The sequence below is a fragment of the Pezoporus wallicus genome, unplaced genomic scaffold, assembly GCF_028554395.1.
Source record: "Pezoporus wallicus isolate ANWC-B61680 ecotype Strahan unplaced genomic scaffold, APGP_CSIRO_Pwel_v1 scaffold_6362, whole genome shotgun sequence".
In the NCBI taxonomy this organism is placed as follows: Eukaryota; Metazoa; Chordata; class Aves; order Psittaciformes; family Psittacidae; genus Pezoporus; species Pezoporus wallicus.
In genome coordinates, this window is record NW_026637663.1 from 10,587,824 (window position 1) to 10,607,308 (window position 19,485).

The 19,485-nt window shown below is 37.6% G+C and overlaps 1 protein-coding gene across 8 annotated transcripts in view; it reads right to left on the reverse strand.

Annotated features, from left to right (window-relative positions):
• Positions 1-19,485, reverse strand: part of ARID4B (AT-rich interaction domain 4B) — an 84,525-nt gene that overhangs the window by 45,754 nt on the left and 19,286 nt on the right. For 6 of the 8 annotated variants that reach the window (XM_057407070.1, XM_057407073.1, XM_057407071.1 and 3 more), the window contains exons 3-7: positions 8,963-9,073; positions 7,658-7,723; positions 6,980-7,070; positions 2,590-2,669; positions 280-371 (exon numbers count right to left, since the gene is read on the reverse strand). In XM_057407070.1, coding sequence (XP_057263053.1) covers positions 280-371; positions 2,590-2,669; positions 6,980-7,070; positions 7,658-7,723; positions 8,963-9,073 — 440 coding nt within the window. Of the gene's footprint in view, positions 1-279; positions 375-2,589; positions 2,670-6,979; positions 7,071-7,657; positions 7,724-8,962; positions 9,074-19,485 lie in introns of those variants that run through there. The other 2 variants (XM_057407075.1, XM_057407074.1) reach the window with 2 other exon arrangements.

Genomic DNA, 19,485 nt, shown 5'->3' on the forward strand with positions numbered 1-19,485 from the left:
TTAACAATGTAATTTCAGTTGATATCTAACTTCGGGTTTTTACTTAAATAACAAAATCAAGAACAAAACCTCACCTTGCCTATACCTGGCACTATTCTAAAACCTGATTACATGAAGACTTGTAATTCTTGCATGCAACAACGCAAACAAAATTGACTTTCAGTCTGAATGCTAATCAATACCTTTCATGTTTTTTGAGTAAGAGAAACCTGAACATACAGCTACACATGCTGAAAGCTTCAGAACTGAAAACGTACAGCACGAATATGTTAAACTTACATATGATTGGATCTCCTTCCTCTGTTTGTTTTCTTCCCTATAACAGGAGTCCCAAAGTGTTCAGGATTTGTGAGTGGAAGCTGATCTAATGTCTGTTGAAATGAAAAAATACATACACATACACATATAAAAAAGCCTGGTATAAGTTACTCTCCGAACCACGAATTTGTATAATCTAGTTAAAGTAATTGTTGCCAGTAAAGAATTATAAAAGAAATATGTAAGTACAGCATAGACAGCACTGTTCATTTTTAAAAATACCGTGGGGTTGTTTTGTTGTTTTTTTTTTGGGGGGAAGGTGCTTCAACGCTTTCTCCCTACCTCCAAATAATTAACTTTTTCCAACACACAGACAGTTCTTCTCAGAAGTCCTGCCTTTCAACTATTCAAACACAAAATTAAGCGTCAGGTTATCGGGTACTTTACTGACCTGGGATACTTCATCTCTACAGGATTACTTATTTGCTTGTCCTACCATCAGACTAAAAACCCCATCATCTACTCATAAATGAACAAGATTTCCTATGTAATGAGACTGCTAAATAACTCAGTAGCAACAAACATGACAATTATATTTTTGTTGGTAATTCATAATTTGATATGGGAGAGAATGATTCTAAAACAATTTTGAAGAGGTTGCTACATTAATAATTGAGATGGTGCTAACTGATGCTATATTAGCATCAAGACAAAAAAGGAGAGAAAGAAAGGACTTTCTCTTTACAGGAAGAATGCTAAAGCATCAACAAAAGGATTCCATGGACATGCAGTACCTACTTTCCGTAAGACTGCTGTTATTTGTTTAAATGATTCCAAATATGAAGGCTCCTATACAGACAGGTTTCTTGCGTAGCCAATTACACTTTTTCATTGAAAGAAGGCATAAAGCCTTCCAAAGAATATAGTGGACTCTAAATTACACTTCTGAGTCGTGTATTAATTTTTAAACATAAAACACCAACAAGAATCTCAAAAGTATTTTGTGTCAGACAGAACTGGACATAGAGACAATAAAAATGGCTTTTAAATCTTAAAGTAAACGCATGATTACTTCCGAAGGTGGTGGAAATACTAAAAGATCCCACACACTTGGGAAGTCAGAGATGAAGCTAAAGCAACATCAGAACAAGACAACTGTGTGGCACTAGTCTAATTACAGAAGAAATTGGAGATGCAATTTTCCCTGCTGAGTAGCTGTGCAATCATGAGGTGATTATTAGAAATGCACAGAATGTGCTTCATTGAGAGATGGTGACAGTGAATTGTATATCAGTGACTTCTGGCAAGACATTAAAAGTTAAGTCCATCAGAATGATGACAAAATAAAAGAGTAGGAGTCACCTGAATGTACACTTTCTTTGAATCTGACAAAATAATCTGAAATCACTCTTGTTCAGCCAAATGAGTCACAAAGCAATTTACAGACACTAAAACTTTTAGCCTGCTTACTGTGCAAGTAGTACTCCTGAAACCATATTAAAGAAGTAACTGTGGAACAGAATCAACCTAGTTGTCAGAAGTGCTAATCATTAATGACAAAGAGCTAATTGAGGGAACACCACAAATATTTGAATTATAGCATTTATATCTGAATCCAGATTTAGGCATTTAATTAGGCCCTCTTCTTTACCTGTGTTTAATCCTGACTTAGGGTCCTAGAAGGTATTTGAACCTTCACAAGAACTCAATAGGCAGGCAACAAGCTCTGCTATCTACAATACTAAACCATATTCATGTAGAGCAAAAAAAAAAAAAATCCCAGTCTTCAGTGGCTTTCCAATAAGCTTACATGATTACATAAACCTGCCCATCAGTCCAGACTGTCTTACATAATAAGTAGGAATAACCCTCATTGTGAAATCTCAACTATTTGAAATTTACTACAGTTGCCTACATACTTTAGTATGCAAGTCACCTTTAAGAAAACAAACCAGCTTTAAAATACTGGTAACTGTCTTCAAATTAACAGGTAACAGCAACTTATAATTTCCCTTTTAAAAGAAAAGGAAGGACTGAACTACCAAGTTTATTAGCTTTTACAAATTAGGCTTGAACATTTACCTAAAAATCCAGCAGAACTTATGTCCAAATATGTACGTTAATTTTTTCATGTACCTTTTTTTTTTTCCCCAGTGAACACTTGGATATTTTTATACACAAAGGAAAGCAGCCAGACCCTATAGACTATTTTATGTAACCCTGGGTTTTAGTGGCATGGATGTACATAACATAATGAAGACTGAGGTACTAAAAATATCACTTTATATTTTTTCTAAATAAAAAAATGTCATATAAAAATTCTTCAATTACCTCGCTTTCAGCAAAATGTCTTTCTCCTTTTAGACACAGGGAAGAGCGTCTAAGAGTCTTCTCATCACCATCATCAAACACTGTCACCAGGTAAGATGTGAGGCAAGCAAAAAAACATTTTTTTTAAACAAGTGATTGATTAGATGTCAGAAAGAATGAGATACATATTCCTGTAGCCAGTCCTTAAAACAAAGCTGTGCACCTGGATACTGCTGCATACTCAGTAAAGCATTTGTAAAGATCAACGACATACACAGGCTGCTGTCTCACTGTAGCTACTCCATGCCCACATATGTTAAATGCAATCTAAAGTAATCGGTAGTTGAGCAGACAATTCATTGATTAGGACAAAAACTAAAGATCAACACAAGCTAGAATCAAAAAAATACTCCTCAAGCATTTTCAATTTTTACAGAATTTCATCACATTACCAGAACTCCTACAATAGTCATATGCAAGCTATGCTTACTATGGAGAAACACAGATATTGTGAGGAAAAGCTACAGTTTAATGTTGCGTGAAGTTCAACATCTTTCTCTGACTCAACAACTGACTCTTTCTCTACTGACTACAAAACAACAGTGACATCAGCCTAAGGAAGATGATAATCGTCAAAGTGCAATCATTAAAAGCAGCTGTAGTGAGAGAACTGTGGAGCTCCTGGTTTCTTGATTTTCTGCTACCTCTGCTATCTCCAGATCAACTGGAAACAAGTTCATAACGCATTTGTTCTCAGCTATATACTTAATTTTTTTTAATCCTGAAATGCACTGCTCACATTCAAGGTGGGATCTTCAGAAGCTGGTAAAGTGATCATACATAAAGTAAGGTTTTGTCAAGTCTCCTACAGGTACTTAACAGATAAAAACTTCATGATAAATTTTAACTCTCAGGCTATGCTTACACTGTCCAGTGGGACAAGAACTGGCTTCTTCTCCACACCAGTGGCAACTATATTCTTGGTCCCACACTGCTATAACCTTGAACACTTTCCTGGGCACCCAACCCCAAAATTAGATCAAAATACTACATTAAAAACATTTCAGCAATTTCTTAACATGTCTCTTTCACCTTCACTCAAATCTTCTCTTCTGTCCGTCAAAGTAATGCCAAGCCTGACTCTTTCAGTCTCATTAGAATTCAATTATGTGGTAGGAAACTAAAAATATGTAAACACTTCCACAAATAAGAGTCACAATAACAGCATTAGGAGAACTGAATGGCTGTCAACTAGCAAAAGATACCTGGCAAGACCACAGAGATTAATTTTCAGTCATGTCTGGCTTTCAGATAGTGGGTGTTATACTCTATTTTCAATAGTTACTAATTCAAATAAAAATATAAAAGTAACAAGGTACATCAAAATTCTTGAACAGTGTTTATTTGATATTAAAGTAAATTTTGCCTATTTCTGATTGTTTTTCATGCCTATCTAAAATTCATCTGCTGATGAACAGAATTCCTCCTTGCGACTGCCATTCCGTAGTCTGTGTACAGTAATTGCTACAGTAATTGTTGAGTACTGTTTAGTGATAAAATATTATGGATGCACACCTGTCACTTCCAAAATTGCTGAAAAGTATCAAGGGTAAGAACTGTACAAGAAAACACAGATTTGGAGCTGCATCTCTAACAGCCATCACATAATGAAGCCTCCCCCTTTGTTAAGTGAAGTAGAAGGCAGCAGGTTCCTAATTCAGTTTGTGTTAATTAACATAACAGTCTCCTTACATAATGAGAAAGTAAAAAAAAAAACCCACACATAAATCTATCCACTTCAAGGGATAAACTGACTACAACAGAGGTAAATCTATTCAGAGCTAGGCAGGTAGCCACATTAGGTATCCTTATGGTAATCTGCTTGTGGCCTCTTCCCTGCCAGAGGCATTCTTAATCTTGTTTTGTTACATGAATACATTCAAAAGAAAAGCTTCAACCTTCCTGAAAGACTTGTGTGGCCACCATAGCACACATGGCTGTAATGACATTCTAATCTAATGGAACATCCTCAAAACAGTCCACTGAGCAGAATACAGGAGTGTGATGTATTTAAGAAGACCTACACTGAGACTGCAAGGGAAAAAAAAAAAAAAGAAAAAGGCAACTTAATGCAAATAAAACCACTCTGAATTCTGAAAAAAAGCAATGTAATGACAGAAAACTCCAGGAGGTAAGACTACTTTGAAAATGCACAATTCTGAATTTTTAGTAAAGCAAACAATTTTACAATTTTTTTCTTCCCTCATAATAAATGGAGTTAAAAGTATCACTTCAACTTTCTAAAGACATGTTTATATGAATGACAAAACAGTATCTGGCTACCAGGATGGGAATACCTTGAACTTTGAGTTTTGACAATTAAACTAAGGACACTTCATGTATTTACATAACTGTGTTATATTAATTTAAAAAGGCTATATCAGTTGGGGGCTCTTTGTGGGTTTGGGGTTTTATTTATTTATTTATTTTATTTAGTTCCTATCTTCCTCTGGTAGAAAAGTAGCACCAAAAAAGACATGTAGACAAACTGATGTATAATTTCTATTCAGACAACATCTTATGAACATAAGACAGACAAAGGTGCTCTTGAAGCAGCCTTGCCCATACTTCTGTGTTAGAAGAGTTCTCAAGCAGTCCTAAATAATTATTCCTTTAAATGCTACATGTCACTGCTGCAGTGGTATAAACAGTCTTAAGTAAGCACTTCTGGAAAGGCCCTATTTCAGATCTTTCCCTTCACAAAGTTTTTAATCAAATCACAGTAACTTTATTCCAAAAATCATTAACAATGCAAGTACTTCTCAAAAAGTGCTAGGACAATATTAGGTAGCTGCTGGTTAAGATGTGTGCTGATTCTGAAATCTGGTAAATGGCAACTACCCATTGAAGTAGGACTTTCACTTAGATCTGCAAAGTCATCACTGTCTGCAAAGATAATTTCAGTCTCATGCCACTTACTCTCCTGACAAAGATTATTCTGATTAGCCACTGCTAGAGTCACTTCTCTTTCAAAGTGCATTGCACAGCCAGCAGCTGTGCCACTTACTCTGCAAGGTCAATATGCTTTTGTCTACTTTTATCTATAAAATATGGTTTCTGGTCTCAACTCTTACATCTCCTCTTCTTATTTTCCCTAGTTCAGGATTTTTGACAGACATCTACTTCGATTTACAGACTGCAACTCCATGACACCTACCTATAAAATTTTATCTACATTGACTCCTACTGTATTCTTCCTGCTGAACTGCTAACCTCATGCTTTCTTAGAAGGACAAACATTGACATACAACAGTTCTAACACCAACCACACCATTTTATTCTTGAAAGCTCTCACATCTGATCCACTCCTATGTTAATTATAAAAACACTGCCTATATTGTTAACTCGTCTTTATACCTCATGTTTCACCTGATCCTAACTTGGTCTCTCCTTTACTCATACATTCTACTTGTCCAATAAGAAAACGGATAGTATTTTCTGCAACACTTCTCTGGAAGGACTTATCTAAACTTGCAGCTCTATTCCTTTCTAAAAGGACTACAATTAGGGGAAGTTAGTCTTCCCCTAGATGTTCAACTTCACTTCATCTGTAACAACCCTTAATATCTCAAAAACAATGAAGTCTTGCTAAGGTTCTTTCAAGACTTGGGTCTTCATCTTCCCATGTTCCAGGTCCTTCCCAAGGAAGGGAATATGTAGTTTCTCAAGAAACTACAAATCTCCTTAGTACCCTTAAGACTAACAGATGGAATGTGTATTTTCATTCTACAGTTGAGCAGTTTTCCAAGACAGACTGATCTACTGGTACACAGCATCAAAGCATAAACCCATGTATGTAAAGCCTTTAAAAAATATTATATTTTTTTTCAAAGCTGTATTTGTTTGTGGACATGTGGATGCATCATCTAAAGTCTGAAATGTCACATTAAAAAACAGGGAAAACAAACAGAAAAAGACTTTTTAAAAAACAAGCTATGTCTTTTTTTCAGTACTGTTACCAGGGCTAAGCCTGAGAGCAGGGAAAAGTAAGTATTACAGCTTGTGTTTTAAAAGCACTTTTTTTTTCTTAAGTAACTATGACAGCATATTTTGCTTCAGAATATTTAACAATAGCATATTAAATATCTAAGAAGCAGTTACCAATTACAGAGTAATTCACTAGGTCTTTATTTGGGGTCCCAATTTCATATTGTTGAGGGGTACAGTTTCTCATAAAAACCCCAAATAAGAAGCTTTTTTTTTTTTTTTTGGGGGGGGGGGGTGTGTTAAACAAACTTTGAATGCCTAAGCATCTCCAAAAAATCTCTCTTACCATGCTTAAGGTATGTCCAGGTCAGAAGCTTATTTGTAAGTCGTAAGTTTTATTTAAATACATAACCATTTCTCTTACCTACAGTGTACCAACTTGCATCTGTTAATTTGTTGATAACTGCTTCCTGGTATGTTCCATCTGGGTTCTTCACTTCCACAACAGTTCCCACCTAAAATACAAAAGCCACTTAGCACTGGAGAACTTTTAAAACAAGCAATAAAGTTAACACTTTTGTATTTAGCAACAGAGATATAGGTTAGAAATTAACTATACCATGCTTTTCCAGTTTCACTTGAAACTATGTTTTATCCCACAAAACTTTGTTTCATTCCACTAAAATAAGCCAACGAACGGAGCCAATTATTTCCTGCCAGCAGGTGGGGAACAAGAACCAATCTGAGTGATGTCATTCTCTTCTGTAAGAGCTTGCCCATCAAACCCTCCAGCTGAGTTTTCCAAAGCAACAGTGACTAAAAAACTCACAGCCAGCCAAACTTCTTAGCTTTAAGGCCAAAAAGAAGAGACTTGCATCAGCTTGTATGCTTGTATCCCCTTTAGCTACAAAGGAAAAAGTTAACATGAAGAATATACTAACTCTAGCTCTGCAGCATTCCCTTCTGTGCTTCATGATATTATCTGGCCCATGCAATAAATAGAACCTTTCACTTTCACCCCATACTGCACATATACATTCATGTCAAATACTGAAAAAGAATGCTTTTTAAGTGTTAGCAAAATATAAAACAAAGTTATTACCTTTAGAGGACCCTTTATGTGGTCATCCTGCACTTCCACTGTTGAAGAATCATGTCTAAAAGTTACCTAAAAAATATAATTTAACTGATAATCACTTGATACAATTGAGCAGCATAAGCACACACAGATGTCAGTAGACCCTTCTCTTACTCACTGTACAGTTAGCCACCATAATCGTTCTACTTGTTGAAAACAGTTTCAATCATATGTTTTAGAAATATGAGGATACAATTTCTGAATCATCAAAACTTCCAAAATATTTATCTTTCATTACATATAAAAAGAACTGACAGTTTACCAACAATGTTTAACAGCTCAAAATGATCTCTGCAGTTTTCAGTGATTTGATTTGAATTGTACTGCTCTAGTACCACATCAAGACAGGAAAGTTTGAAAAGCTCTGAGCAGAAATAATTTTTTAAGAAACATTTATATTTCAATGCTCTGAGATCAAACAGTTTTAGCACCTACATCTAACCCCATATCATGAGGGCTTTTGCTGAGTGAGACCCATTTCCCTCAATCACAGATGAAAAATACACACAAAAAGAAGGTATAGGACACTGCTGTCAACTAAAAATTATTAAACAAATGGCCTTTAAATTAATGTCAGCCTAGTCTACACACTGCTAGTTAACAAAGTAGATGCACAGTTAACTCTTCATTCTTTCAAAACTGGAATAAGGAAATTCTGTAAGTATTCCCAAGGTATTTTCCCATGGTTTTGGCTTTAATCATACGCATTCTGTACTCAGGGAAAAAAAAAGGCTGGGAATCCAAACTCATTATAGAGATTAGGTGAGATCCCCTGCTTGCTATTCTGCAGAACTCAAATATTCCAAGCCTTTGATGGAGGACATCAAGTTTTCATCCTATTCCTGAAGCATTATCTAGTTGCCACTGCTAAATGGCAGTGACCCATATTCCCGAAGTAAAAATCCATATTAAACCTATATTGAGGAGGTTTAGCTATTTTCTAATAACATTCAACCATAAGCCTGTATTAGTCATGTTCTGATCAATTACTTTAAGGTCAGCCTATGGCACTGAAGGCCACAAATACTGAATGCAAGCAGACGACAAAGCAGTGAAAGAAAAGAGAATATATTTAATTACATGTAGGTGGGCAGAGCACCTCCCCTCCCCAAAAAGATAAGCTTAGTGTTATTTCAAAGACTGCACTGCCAGCCTTCAAAGAAAGGAAAGCTGTCTTGAGACTGTAAAGAAGTTTCATGTTGTGCCATTTTGAACACTGATGACTTTTTTTTCCCCCACACAAAAAGCGTCCGCAGGAAAACCACATACCTTGACTTTAACAAGTCTTTTTGCTGTCTTGATCTTGGCTTCACAGAAGGCTCCTCTATACTTTGCACTCACATCGGTGCCCACTGTGAGATAGGGAGGCTCATCAATGGCCTGGAACAGAAAAGAAAACAACTGGGTTTTAATTACTAGCCACTGGCAATATAGCTGTCATGGTCTCACTAGTTTTTGTGGACAGAGCATTACAAACAGCCCAATAAAACTTAGCATATGTACATCACTGCAGGAGAAACACAGAACACAACACTAAGCTCATGCAGTGACTACCACAACAATAATAAAATGGTATCACAGCTGTCTGCAACAAGAACCACATAAGCCTCCAACCTCTGCACCATCTGAAGGCACAGAAGATGACCAGTTCTGCTGCAATAGTGAAGGTCAACAAGTTTCTACCTTATCCTTTAATTGCCTCAAGATCTGGTGAGTCTCATGAAGGCAGTGGTGATTTCCCTCAGCTAATTAAGGTTCATTTTCATTAGTAAGTAGAACAACTTTGAAGACACTTTGCTTTTTCCACTTTTGAATAAAGAAAATTATATAGGTAGGCACTCAATGTAAAACTAGCCTGAGGGTAAGGCAGTAGCAGTAGGATAAACACACAACAAAAGTCAAGGACCCAGACAAAACACAATATTCTGTAACAAGCCACAGAGGAACAGGTGATACCCAAACACGGAAACATGAAATAGGAGTGAAATAAATGTTTTCAGGGGTTAGGAGAACATGGGACAGATTAGCCTGCAGTGAGCTCATGAAGGCTCTGCTCCTCTCTCATACAACCTCCCCTAGCATAATCTGGGGAGGAGATTCTAGATAACTGAAACACCTCTCTATCACTTCACAGAACATGGGTCAAAAGAGGTAAGGCAGAAGGTGACAAGCAACAGGAGCAAGGTACGTTTCAAAGAGCTGCAAGCCTCCATGCAGCCCAAAACCAGAGCTGGGTTGTATAAGCCCACATCGTGTTTCTGCACTCCTACGGATTCAAACACAGCTTACAAGAGGCAATTCTGGCACATCCAGGCTCTCTGTGGGAAGAACACAGAGATAATCTCCCTCACAGGTCTCAGAGCTACTGTTTGATACAGAGATGCTTGCACTCAGCATCAGGTAATTCCCACTGGCTGTTTTCAGCTCTAATACTTCAGAAGGAAAGACATGCCAGTATGTACCTGAATGCTTTGATGAACTATTTTCAGAAATAGAAGTTGTGCAAAACTTGAAATTGAAAGTCATGAGATGCTACAGTGTTAATTCTACATTAATGTTTTACCTTGACTCTGTTCAAGCCTACCTCTCATTTTCAGTTAAGAGAATATATTTCAGAGTACTAGGAAACTCTTAATCAACATGCACTTGTTAAGATCATCAGAAACATGAATGTTCTAATGAATCCCTCCCTCTCTGTCTCTGCATGCATGGTGCGTGACTTCATGCAGAGTAGTAGGATATGCTACTCTGGTAGTAACATATCCATGAACATGCATCTGATCCTATTCCAGACTTAACAGTAAAACTCAACTGAGATTAATGAGGTATTTGTTAAAAGCGTTGGGATTCTGAAACTCACTCCCTCCTTGCTTGTCTAACAGTACTCTCAGTAAAGTGTACTAAGCAGCGGTGGCTTCACACAATATAAATCTGAAGAGGGAAAACAGTGATATATTCTCTTGCAAAGTCAGTAAAGGTCTAAAAAGGGAGCATCCTTCCAGCTCTCCCCAACGCTTTAGTGAAGAAACTCATTAGTTCCAGCACAGCCAGTAAATCTTTCATGCCAGTCGATCTTCCAAACTCACGGTATGGAGTATGAAGATTACATTTAGAAGACAGACAGATCCCAGAAGGGTTCACAGAGATGCACATACCTAGAATTCCCCTAAAAACAAGCACTTCAAGAGCTGGTTGTGTCAGTATTAGCCTATACCTCTCTATACAGCAAATCAAATTCATAATTCTAGGTTCGACTTACAGAAAAGACAGTACACTTTTTCTTCCCTACAACACTGGGAACTAAGTCTGCAATCTGAAGCTTACATCTTCGCCTTTTTGGAAGCTTATGGCAGAGGAACAGGCAAGTCAACAATCAAACTTTAAACCAGAATTTTAGGTTAAGAGTATAAACACCAATATTAGTGATTACATTATCACTACTCTGGTTTATTTTTTAAAGCTTCTCCCAAAAAAATAATATTCATTTGAAGAATGAACATCTGTAAGAATTGATTTGTTACTACCATGGAAGTTACTTTCAATCACTAGCCTAAACCTCCTGATGTTGCTTTTACAATAGCTAACTCCTTTCCCCGGAATTAGTTAATCCGTACCACTGTAAATAGAGTAATTTCAAAGAATAGCAACCATATGGGCCATTTGCTTACCACTGTAAAAATACAGTACTGGCTTTTGAGAAGAAATTTTATATTGATGAAATGCATTCCTGTAATTACCACTATGACTCATTATATATTTTTAAATAACCATGCAAAATCTTCAGTGGATACAATTTTTTTGAAATCATATTATTCTGTTGAAACACAAACTATGTGGGCTTTTTTTACCCAAATCACTTGACTGAGATTATCAAAATACTTCCCTCTGACTGACAGCATCAGTGGAATGTGGTAAATTAAAACAACTGTGATGCATCACAGAGAATGCAAACTAGGAAAGTAAACAGCAGTGATCAAAGCCTGGCATTAATTTCAAACAGTCCTCACCACAACTTTGTCATTTTCATGAGCTCTAAATGAGTCACCTGTTCTCAAGCAGGTTTTACTCAATCCCACCAGAATTAGATAGAGATTAAAAGTAAGTATACAGCTATTTTTATCTTTCTGTTATCCCTTCTCTGCGTTGTGCTTACATCATTTAATAGACATCCTTACACTAAGGGTGAATGTGTCTTTGCCTATTTAATTCTTACGTACTTTGGCAGGATTTGGTTTTATTCTTTCTTTGCTGTTCAATGCAGGCTACCAGAAATAAAGTATTATGTTAAAATGCAGATAAAATCTGAAAACATAATTCAGTAATCTTCAAAAAGATGTTACAAGTATATTGAAATTATCTAAACAAGAAGCACTGCAATGACCTTTAAGGGGATGGGGGAGACCCAATGCTGGACAACCCTAAAATAAATTTTTTCAGATTCTTAAAATTATTAAAGGCTTCATTTTGAGACTACTGTACTAGGCTTACATATTGTGTGTCCAAATCCCTGGGCTGTAGTCTGAAACTTCATTTTATTTTAAACTAAGGAAAACTGAATTTGTATTTACATTTTGTGTCTGGATGCAATCTTCTGCACTTTATAACTTGTAAAGAAGAATCATCTTTTCAGTGGGTATCATGAAATCATCAATAAACTTCTGCTCAACAGAAAAACTGAGAAGTATGCCCTGCACACACCATCATTAATTTATAATGAGATCATGAACTTCATTCATTCAGAGCAGCTTCAACATGCACTGCAGATTTCCTCCCTCAGTATTTCTACGTCTCTATGCTTTCTCAAAACATCCATCAGTTCACACAAGAAGAAGGGAAAAGTTGAAGTTGATGGTAAATTGATGGTAATCTCTAGATCTGCTTTATATATATAAGTACTGGCAGAAGGCTGGTATTTAAGATCCTCATCAAAACCACCCACCAGGCGCTTACATGGGTGATCACCGTTTTATTTTCATTCATGATCAGGCTACGGTAAGGAGAGCTGGCTCTGCCAGGTGACAACGGGGGATGGGACATCCTTCTCCACACGGAAACCGGTGAAGGGCTATACCGGAGGCATCGCTCCCGCGGGACTGCGGGGTGCAGCCTAGCCGGGGGCACTGAAGGGGTATTTTGGAAAGGTGGGGCAAGACTTTCTCCAGCATTTGCTCCAGTGGGGTGCCGACTACCGGAAGCTGAACACTACAAGCTGCGGACAGCTGGTTCCATGCTCTGGCTTCGCAGCGATTTCGCTTAGCTCCTTAGGGACGGCCACTGCATCCCGCGCCTGGGAGCGCACGGCAGCGGGTCAGGGCCGGCCGGGACACCCCCGGCGGACTCTACCGCTTTAAGAGGAGGGACCCGGGCCGCGAAGCTGCCAGAAGTTTCTGTCTGCCCGAGCCGACGAGGGGCCTTGCCGCCCGCTCTCCCCGAAGGCGCGCAGGGCTTGGGCAGATTAGCACGGATTGCCTTGACTAAATTTGTCCCCTTAAGGCGATTGCCGGCAAAACTGCGCGGAAGCGTTCCCGCAGCCGCGGTCCGCCCAGTACCGCTGCGCAGCCCGCGCCGAGCTGAGGGGCGCCGGGCGGCCCGGCGCGCTGCAGCTGTGGGTGCAGTTCCTCCAGAACGGCGCTAAATGCGTGTTCTGTTGTACACCCCAAATTAACCCTTAAAAAACAATTTTAATACTTCCTGGCGTTCCCTCGGGTGAGAAAAACAGGGATAAAAAGAAAAGAGTTTCCTGCAGTTTTGCGCTGTCCGTTAGGTTATCCAAACTGATGGGCACCCGCCATACTACTACTGAATTCTGCTTTATTAACAGCAATAAGGATGAATAGTTTCTTTGCTATCTCAATTCACAACTGCTGTGGACAAACAGATTTTCTACAGGCAGCAGAGGCTGCCGCAGCCGAAAAGCTATTTTCCCCCTGAAATACGGAGCAGTCTCTAGGTGACCAGTCAGCAATTTCCACCAATTCAGTGGCTGAATTTTCTTTGGCAGGCAAGGCAGGCTGCTGGAAGGGTTCTGCTCCAGCCTCTGAGGCGATTATGCCTGGAAGGACTAATAAATGGCTGGAAGCCCGCATCATAGAACAACCTGCACATCTTCTGCATTTGGACATTCACATCGGCATTAATAGTTCTGGTCTCCCACATGTGAGCAAGGAAACACGCAGACCCTGCAGAACACAGAATAAACATTTTAACGCTGCAGTCTAAAACGGAAGCATCAGGCTTTTTCATACCTTTTATGGCTACTAAAGGGGTCAGTTTGCCATTTTTTCTAGACATTGAGATATTTTCTATCTACGCGGGATGAAATCACCCTCGCACCTCCTCTGTCAACTGTGCTGCACTGCTGTATTCAAAGTCCTTTGTAAAGTCTGTCATGCTGTACAACAGCTGATAAAAACTGCTTTACATTGTCCTTTGCTTATAAGCATGTCTAATACAGCATGTGTGAATTTATTATTTCTATCTCCTAATCTGTATTTCCTCTGCACCACACACAGGATGTTCCAACTAAACCACATGAAAATAAGATTAAATATTCAATCTAGAAACACAGCAGACATAGCTAGTAGGAAAGCCTGCAGAACTGCTTTCAGATTTATATGCAAAGTGAAAACCGGGCCTGTACCTTCACTTTGTCTTTCATATGTACAAAGTTTGAAAAGCCAAGATTTCAGCTTGTATTAAACACTCAAAATTCAGTGTTTATCTATCCTACAAGACTCTTGACTCAAGAAAATAGTGAAACATTTTCAAGAAGCAAAATGAAACCACATGAAAAAACCTACCACCCAAACAAAAAACCCACAAGAAACCCCAACAACCAATCAACAGTCCCACAACTACCAAAAAGGACAGACTGATTTTAGGTTTTAAATGGAAGTTTAACATCTGCTCATTTTCAATAACCGAAGTTTAGGAAATGCTTGTTCAAGATTCAAGATCCCCCACCCCTGCCAAGCATCCAGATTCCTGTGTTTAAGAAAGAATTATCATAAAGCTTAGCATCTGATTTTTTTCTCATCCATTCCACTCAAAAGGAACACTTGCAAAGCCTTCTTCTGCCATCTACAGTAACGTAAAGTATTTCCAAAGGAAGTGTTTCCTCATGGCTTGAACACATTCCATAATATAAGATGGAAGGGCCCAGTTTGCCAACAAAACCATCCCATACATACTTGACGATTCCAATTACAGTCCTCAGTCCCACAAATTAGTGGGAAAACCCATCAATAACAGCCTATTCTTCAACCTCAAACCCAGACAGACCCTTAAATCTTCTAATGAAGGGCAAAAGTTTCACATAACAGGTAATGTGAACTTGCATTCCACCCTGCAGAATTAGCAGCCACCTCAAAGCCATTCAACAGTGTTTCAGAAACCACTGGGGCAACAAAGGCTCAAAAAGACTCAATTTGCAAAAATACTGGTTTGGGGTTTTTTTTGAAAACAAGGGTAAATCCAACATCTCCTACACAAGTTCTGATTCCATGAAGAACTGTTTCCATGAAAATAGGTGAAAAAAACCCTCAAACAATTGAAAAACTTTCTGTCCAATTACAAAGATATTTAATTTATGTAAGAATTATTAACTTAAATATTTTCAACTACAGTAAGTTCCACTCAATAGCACAGATCTGCCCACACACTGCAGTCTCTCCATAAACTAAATTGCTGAGTGTAATTAAGAGTACAAGATTTTGCTTACAGCTCAACCTGCTGTGGTTAGGACACTCAACTTTACAGTAATAGCAGACATCTTCAGGGAAAAAAACAAACCCTATTACTACAGCATATTTAATATATTCAATTTGGCAGACAGTACATTTATACTTGATTTCAAATACACTCCTCATGTATATTCAGAGTGACAAAGATTAGAACCTTCCAAAACCTTTCTACAAACCTTATGTTACTGAGACACGTAACTCCTCAGAGACAAATGGAATATCTAAAGCAAAGACCAAAGCCCCTAAGATAAAAAAAAACTCCTTTCAAAAAGTAAACACATTGGCTCATCTTCTACCTCCAAGAAAGGACACCTCAACAGGAAAGAGAAGGAATTTTTCTTTAAACTTCCGAACCACAACACAGACTGAAGGGCAGTGAAGTTTTTCATACAAAAAGGCTGTGACAAGAAAACCCAAGAGTAGTAACAGTGTGCTTTCGGCAAATTTTCTTCTGGCTGAAAAATCAGATTTTGGCTTGATATTTTTGTTTGTTACGGTTGCACATTTCAGGGAAAGGCAAAACTAGTAATTTTGAAATTTCTGAAGGAAAATGGTTCAATGTTATCAACTTTTGCCCACAAATTGAAATTATGGTAGGAGCATCATGATCAAACAGAAAGTACTAAATTAAAAGGGAGAGGAGGTTTCTTGTAATGAAACCTACTTCAAGTGTCACTTGAAAATCCACAGGAAGTTAAGTAACACCTCACCAGTCTTACAAGCAAATGTTATACAACACATCATTGTGGCAAAAACGCTGCCTCCCCATTCCAAGCTGGAAGTTGCCAGAACCTAGTGAACAGATGTATGGAAATGCTATACCAACTTCTGAAATCTTTAGTGTTTTCTACAGGTGCAAAGAAGATACCTCTGTTTCTAATTATCCAGTTAGAACAGTGTAACGCCTAGCTTTAAGTTCTTAAAGATTTGAAAAGGTGCAAAAGCTGATTTTCCACTCTGAGTAAAAAATAAGCTATGTGGAAGGGATTTGCAGGTTCTATGATCATGAAGGACCAAGTGACCCAAAACATGAGGTTCAATTCAGTAATCACAGGTAATGCTTCCTTTATTTAAGGTATCCATTTTAAATGCAAGATAGTTTCTCATTATTTTTATTTACCTGTGTGAAGTTGAATTTGTATAGAACTGGTAATGCCAGGTCTGGATAACTTGTCTTAGTTTTAAAAATGAGCCACAATTCTGTCTAGAGGCACTGCTTATGCTATGAAAAACTTGGGATGTTTCAAAGCACTGAAAAGAATGGTAAGATAATGATATGCTTGTCTTCTAAATGGACTGGAACAAAGATTATTTGATACTTTAAGAAAAAATCAAGCAGTCCAGGCTGTTCCTAAGCAAAACAATGAACTGACTAATACAGAATTATGTGAAGTCTGAAAAAAATAAAAGCAACAATCAATGAAATCTCAAGAGGGTCCAGGGGGACACCAAAACCAAGAACAACACAGTCTTCAAAATAATTTGACAATTCTTTGGCAATATTTCTAGTTCCAGTCAAAGATAGTTTAATGATTGTTTTCTGTTTAGTAAGTCAGCTCTACAAAAATTCAGTGTAACAGTATTCAGAACAGCAAAATCTTATAGTATAGATGTGAGGGGAATTGTTTGTATTCTACATCAAATCTATTCTAGATAACTGATAAAAATACTGTCAACTATGGTTGGCAGAAAAAGAGTATTTTTAGATACTAAAGCTGATAGCAAGAACAGGAATGGCAAATAGAAATTAAAATCAGATTAAGACTTTTTTTCACTGGAATTGTAGTACATTGAGCTTTATTTTACTACAGTCTATTTTAAAAAATTATTTTCTGTTGTGTAAAACTTCAGAAGCAAATTCATACGAAGTTGAAAAACTGAACCTTAAAGACGAAACAAAAACAAAAACCCAAACCCAAAAAACCTTGAACCATAAACCATTACTGCCTTTTATGCAAATACAAAAGAAATCTTGCTTTCATTTATCTCCATACTTAGTATAAGACTTTCTAACCTAATTATTGGGAAGGAAGAGGGAGAAGGATTTATTTTTATTCCTAGATTAAAATTGAAAGGGAAAGCTAAAGGGATGACATCCTAATTCGAAATCCCCCAGCAGAATGAGATTTCTCAAACGCTGACCCAAGTCAATTCACTTCCTACAGCGATGATTTTAAGTCTTATCATGTTTAAACAGGTTGATAAATTGATATTATTTACTTATAAATTGATAAAATTACATTCTGAAATTCTAAGCATTTAGTTTAAAATATTATTTTGTACATTTATATGAAATCATGACTGTAGCTGATCTGTAACTTTAATATCACATTAAAAATATAACAGAATAACACATTCAAACATTCCGCTAAAAAAAAAAAATTTCCTGTGTAGCTTTTTGGACTTGTTTTTTGCCACTGTTGTTAACTAGGAGAACCCTAGAGAACTAGGGAACCAGAAATAATATCAAAGCCATACACAACTGTAAACCCGTGTGAAACAAACAAAAAAAATTAAATATAAACCAAAGTGAAAATACAGCATTTTTCTTATTAAGAAAGATTATTTAGTAAACTAAGCACAACCGTTCTACACAAAGCTATGCACAAATACAAGCATTCTGGAAATAAGAACATGTGCACTGTGGTTCAAAGCCAATATGTGTTTGTAGCAGATAGCCGACTGTACATAAGAGTCTACTGAAAGCCCAGTAGTCTAAAACGGTTAGCTCCATACAGAAACAGAAGGAATTTTACAGGCCATGCTCCCTTAACTGCTGCCTAGTCATTCAGTGTAAAACTGCTGGCCAGGGACAAGACATTCAGAAAGAACTATGAAAATGAGTTTAGAAAACACCTACAAAGACACTGAAATAATTTAATCTAACCGCGTTATCAAAGATTCAGTTAGGATGAACGAGATCCCTGGGAAAAGCAAACAAAAACTAAACTACACATAAAAGGTTATCAAGGCCATTCCTCTCAGTAGGATCATTTTAGCTGTATTATTTGTAACAGATGTCTGTCATATCTATTCTTAAATACAGGCATGAATATTCCACACTTTCTGCACACAGCATATTCCAGTGCTTACAGAGTTTTCCATGTATCATCTAAATATTCCTTGTTACTCTTATTTCTTATTAATACTGTATATAGAGACCAGTGTGATTCTGCTTTGCAGTTTTCAAGAGATTACTCCTTAATCTGATTTCTGCAAGAAAAAAAACCACAGAAACACAAGAAACAAGTAATTTTGTAAATTTTACCTACAGACCATATTTTTAAGAGATCCTGTATTTCTATCTGCTTGCCTCTGGAGTTTGATTTATTACCTCACATATTTCTTCAAGCTGGTATCAAAAACTGGACGTAGGTATGACCTACTGGACTTTGAGAGAAGCAAACAGATTATTCCACGAAATTTTCAAATAATACTCCTACATTCCAGCGTATCAGTTGCCTTTTCTGGCAAGACTGTGATGTTGCCTCATGTTCCATTTATTTTTTGGCTATTTTTCCCCAAAAACTGCTTCCCAGGGGAGGAGGAAATAGCACGTTTCATTTTCAATAGCAGTGAACTGTTAATGTGGCACATACCACGCCATGAAACTCAAGCAAGTGGTGTTGACTGCTGATGGCTTCCCAACTTAGTCTGTAGGCTCTCCTCAATCCTAGACACTAAACTTTAGATTAAAAGGCAGCTAGTGCAAAGTCCTCAAATCTATGTCCTGGGAACCTCGGCTTACTAAATAAAGCACCTGTCTCAGTCCTCCAGAGGATCTGAACAACTGCAAATCCATGACATGACCCACCTTAAAGGAAATGGGATGCCTCAATGAGTCATAAGTGCTTGCCAACAGGTCCTGTGCTAAGCACCCAACAGGTTCTAACCTACTTCATGGAGCGTTCTTACCCGACTAATGCTCTTACTGCCCAGCAGACAGAGAATCCAGTCCCACATGCCTGTGTCCTGGGTTCAGCAGTAGCAGTCATTTTTCTCCTTCTTAGTAGTTGGTGCAGTGCTGCGTTTTTGACTTTCAGCCTGGGA